This window comes from Prosopis cineraria, unplaced genomic scaffold (assembly GCF_029017545.1).
Source record: "Prosopis cineraria cultivar Desert tree isolate PC_DT_omini unplaced genomic scaffold, ASM2901754v1 PC8, whole genome shotgun sequence".
Lineage (NCBI taxonomy): Eukaryota > Viridiplantae > Streptophyta > Magnoliopsida > Fabales > Fabaceae > Prosopis > Prosopis cineraria.
The window spans coordinates 22,006,608-22,011,504 of record NW_026555339.1 but is presented as its reverse complement, the minus strand read 5'-3'; the positions used below and the strand labels follow the sequence as shown (position 1 = coordinate 22,011,504).

Sequence of the window (4,897 nt, the reverse complement as noted above, 5' to 3'; positions counted from 1 at the left end):
TTAGTAAATGTAGACATTTAGGTTCTTGCGATGGAGCTTGAATTACCGGAAGATATGGTTCGAGACAGACTCGACTCTAGCACTGTATGTTCAACTAGGACGGTTGTGATAAATCATCACAAATCAAACTATGCCTACCAATTATACTAATAGGGGTTGGATTTAGTATTAAAAAAAAAAAAAAACTAGTCCTTACAACATGGCAAATCAAGGTTCGAATTTCCACCGTGCCCACATTTAGTACCAACTATATCTTGAATAAAATTGCCTCCAATAGAAGAGTATGTATGAAAAATTGAAAAGGGGAACCTTATGTCTACCGACCCTAATGCAAATTGACAATTCACGGCTAAATAAACTACGGTACCAGGTTTAGGTGCAGCCTGTAGTTATGCTCAAAATCACAACTAGCGGTGATTTTTTGCACTAACCATGGCTATTTTATCGGGGGTTTCAAGATCAAATCAACATCCATATCATTTCAAGAAAAAGCACAAACACATCAATCCAATTATATTCCAGATCGGTGATTTCATATCTATTTAATGTAACACAATACTTGTTGGAAAGTTCAATATGAAGCAATTAAGATGACAACCAACTACCATGAACCTGGAGCACCAGCCGACGGGTCCTTGAATGCCGAGAAGTCCCAGTAAGTTTTCAGAGAGAACGGTGGGAAAACAGTACAGCCTTCCTCCGTTATTTTAGCTATCTGCAAATTTTTACATCACAAGTTTTGTAAATACTCTCGTACAGTCATAGATAATAGACTCAAATAAATGAAGGAAACAAAATTGAAGTCATGATCTTGGCCTTAAAATTGGATCCACATGACAGATTCTATAAACATAGGGTTAAGATGCAAAAATACCCACTATTTTTTTCTCCAAGAACTTCCAAAATCCTTAAGTCAACAATAGTGCATGAATACTTATTAACTTTAACTTTATAAAAGAGATCAATCTTCCCCAATCTATTAAGTTCAACCCTCAGAACTTAAGGGTCAACATTAGGTTATTTTAAAGGATTGGAAAAATTTGACCTCTATTGAAAGGTTAACAGGTACCCATGCATCAGTGTTCACTTAAGGATACCAGAAGCTCTTGAAAAAAGTTTTTGGATATTTTTATACCTCAATCCAAAAATTCTACACCACCAGACTAGGAACATATAAAAAGAACTTTATTTACCGGTCTTGTTGACCATACAAAATAATGAGATGCAAGATAATGAATAATTTTTTTGGGGGAAAAAAAGTCCTATAAAAAGACCGGTATACTTCCTATGGATATTCCTCCCCTTACGTTTTTTCTAGCGAAAAACTTGTTAGCATGTATAATATTGGGCTCTAATTCTATAACAATTGCTGGGACTGATATAATCTTTATAAAGCATTGATATAATGATCACTACATATAAATCATTACAAATCAGTATGCTTTCACAAATTATAACCTTGCCCCTTTATCCTGCATCACAAATCACTATAGCAGAATAATGCTCTTACTTTATCGCATACCATTGTCCCTTCTCTCCTCACAGTACAGGATCCTAAGGCCAGTTAGGAATCCTGGAGAGAATCATGATTTAATGCCCCCTCCCTCGCCTTCTCAAATTCTATTGATAACCAAAACTAATCAGAACTCTAGAAATTATCAGTAGACTTTAAAAGAGACAGCTATCTAGAAAAATATATCTGAAGTGTCAAATATATAAGAATTCTATCAACCCACTGATGGAGAGAAAAAACCATAGGAACATGTGTAAATTGATGAAAATATTGGGATGAACATGGTGCCCTGCAAACGGTCATTGGTATGCTAGTGCTGAGTGATGGACTAACAGTGCTACTAACAGTTATAAGTTGATAAGAGGCCAATGATTAGATATAACAGGAGCAAAACTTGTGGAAACGTGGCAGATAGTGAGCTGTGTTCAACTATGGATATAATGGGCAGAGAAGAAAGTTGATATAATGGGAGAGAACACAGGCACCATGTTATATAATTGTAAATATGAGTAGAATTAGTTATAAAACTAGCCGTTAGGTTAGTCATAGAGAGATAGCCATTGGGATTACATTAGAAGCCTATAAATAACTATGATCCTATTGTAATCTGTATGCTAGTCATCAATAATAGATCTGCATACTATTGAGTACCTCTCTTGTCTCTCTGATTCTCTCATTCCTTTCTGTTCTCTCCAATCCTCTCTATTTTTCTCTCTCTTTCAGAATTATTCTTCTATAACACACCACATCACCTGTGATGGAGCATAACACCCATTTAGTACCACTTACATCACTTTGCATGTTTTATGGTTTAGGTTATTTAAAATTAAATTTTTTTAAATCCTTGCACTGTAAAGAGCTATCTCTAGGTGCTTTATGGGCAGCTTGAACTTATTTTCATTCCTTGTAGAAGAGAGATTTCCCTGAGTATTAGAGCCTGTGAGTGAGGCCCTTGCTCATATTTCTGTAATAGATTTTTCTTTCAATAAAATATGTAGTTTCATATCCTACATTCCCCACAAGTTCAAATAGAATTTTAGAGATTTCACTCATGGTGCTATGGGTCGGGGAATGGAAGAGAATCTTGTACAAGAATAAAGCACCTGAATCTTGTTGACAGCAGACCTATCTCGATACAAGAGCACACGCATGCATTTTTCCAGTAATTTAACACCTTCTTCAAAGGTCAAATTTTCATTCCATTCATCACGAAGAATTGGCCTAGCCAAATGATTTCCAAGCCCTGTTGCTACATGGTTATCTTCGAAATTAACACCAATCATGGTAACCTGGAAAAAATTCATAGGTACAAAAACTGAGTAAATCCTAATCCCTGTAGATAACTTAAAGTGGAGTCAAATAAAAAGATAAAAAACAGGATACCATGCCAAGATACTTCTGCCCGTTTTTAATACCACCAAGTACAAGCGAGTTCCACAGTGGATTAAATTTGTTACGCCTATTATACATCACACGAGTCAAGTAATTGTGCACCTCCTTAGGACCCAAGGAATTCCCATCGTCCCACATGTTGTCATACAGGCTGGAGCAGTCAAAACCCAAAACCAACAATTACATGAAAATGTTAATTGATCATAGAAGAATGTAAAGGATTTTTTTTTTTTTTTTTGGGGGGGGGGGGAGGGCAAGGGGAAAAAGAAGTGGAATCAAATAAATTAGCCAACACGACCAATGGAAAGAAGAAAAGCGCACACAAAAAGTTTAACAGCTCCTTCTATCCTTCTTTCATATTAAATATTAAGGGCTTACATAAGTTCATCAAGGTAGCGAAGAATCTCCTGAAAATCACTGATTTCCCCACTGGCACCAAGAAGAGTATGTTTTCCAACAGGCTTCAAACGTTCAATGCTCTTGTATCGCAGGGTAGACCCATAGGAACCTACCCTTGGGAAACCATCATTAGCATGAGATATACAGACTACAGAATGAAGCGTTTATTCTAAAAGTTCAACTTCACAGAGCAGGCAGTTATGATCAGAACTTCTAAAAAGATCGTGCCTTAAAGAAACCCAGAAAAACATTTTAATCAAGTTTAAAAGCCATTAATATTTTGCATGAAGATATGCAATGAAATTCATAGTACATGAAATCAGAAGTAGCAATCCTCACTTTAAAAGTAGTATGTCAGGAAATTTCCACAAATAGTCATGCCAACAAGAACCACAGCACAATAGTCAACATAAAGAAGGTTTATCTTTTATTTTAACCGATGTATAAAAAATCATATTAAATGAACAAAAATAAGCTTCAATTCCATCAAATAAGCTTAAGTTTATCCAATCTAACCCAATGTGCTTCTATTTGATGATAACAAAGAACACATTAACGCCAAATATTTGCACAGCAAAGCATTAATTCAAATGATCAAGCATACAGTGAAGCTGCAATATAGTATGAATGGGCATACAATAAATTTGTAAGTTGCAACTAACCTCCCATATCAGCAGCCATAAGAATCCCATCTTTGTATTTGATGGCAACAACTGATGATCCAGTTACATAAGGGTACCTAACAATGAAAGGGGGAAATAGGAATACCACTAAGCCTTCACAACAAAAATAACTTTTTCATGACTTCATAGTTCAATGTTTAAATGAAAATAAGTTCTCTGGTTCAGCACTGCTCGAATCCTAAAATCTGTATATCTCTAATACTTTTTTTTGGGGGTGGGGGGGTTTGAGAGAGAGAGAGAGGACATACAGAGTTCTCTCTGATTCAGCCACGGAGCCCATGATGCTTGGGGTGTTTGGACTGTAAGAGAAAAGAGAAGATCACAAGTTATTGGTTAAACAGAGTATCATTTTTCATACACCAGCTTAAATTAAAAAGTATATAAAAAACACTACCTAAATTCATTAATTTCATATTTTTAAACAAAAAATTAAGAACACTGGAATAATCAACAATATAATGTAATTCAAATACATTCATTTCAAAAACACACTCGTTCATGGCCACCTGAATGCCAATCCGACTTATAGGCTCATCACAAAAATACTAAACAGGAATTAAATTATTATACAATTACTCATTTCTGCACTAACACTCCTACAACACTTAATCATGATCTTCCAGTTTGCTTCAAATTTAGCGAGTGATTGAGCTTTGGACATAATGACATAAATTCTGAAATTCTGCCTGGTGACATAGTAATTGGGCTCAAGATGGTTTTCCAGTTATTAACAGGATGGAGGGGCCCTTCCTATCCTCACCATTACACTCAGCAATTTTGAGAAATATTGACACATGTGAAAGGCTTATTTTACTGAAAGGGTCATTGATTTGGCAAATAATAGGGCAGGTTTACTATTGACCTTCTAAAGCACTACCTGGCTTTCAGCTTAGTGAGAAGGAGAACAAAA

At 35.6% G+C, this 4,897-nt stretch overlaps 1 protein-coding gene across 1 annotated transcript; it reads right to left on the bottom strand.

Moving 5' to 3' along the window:
- Window positions 1-451: 451 nt before the first annotated feature.
- On the bottom strand, window positions 452-4,313 carry LOC129318434 (proteasome subunit beta type-4-like). Its single transcript, XM_054963184.1, has 6 exons — window positions 4,236-4,313; window positions 3,967-4,043; window positions 3,284-3,413; window positions 2,897-3,056; window positions 2,617-2,802; window positions 452-715 (listed from the first exon to the last, which is right to left on the bottom strand). The coding sequence occupies exons 1-6, from the start codon at window positions 4,265-4,267 to the stop codon at window positions 602-604; spliced, it is 699 nt and encodes a 232-aa protein (XP_054819159.1). The 5' UTR covers window positions 4,268-4,313; the 3' UTR covers window positions 452-601.
- Between the last annotated feature and the right edge of the window lie 584 nt (window positions 4,314-4,897).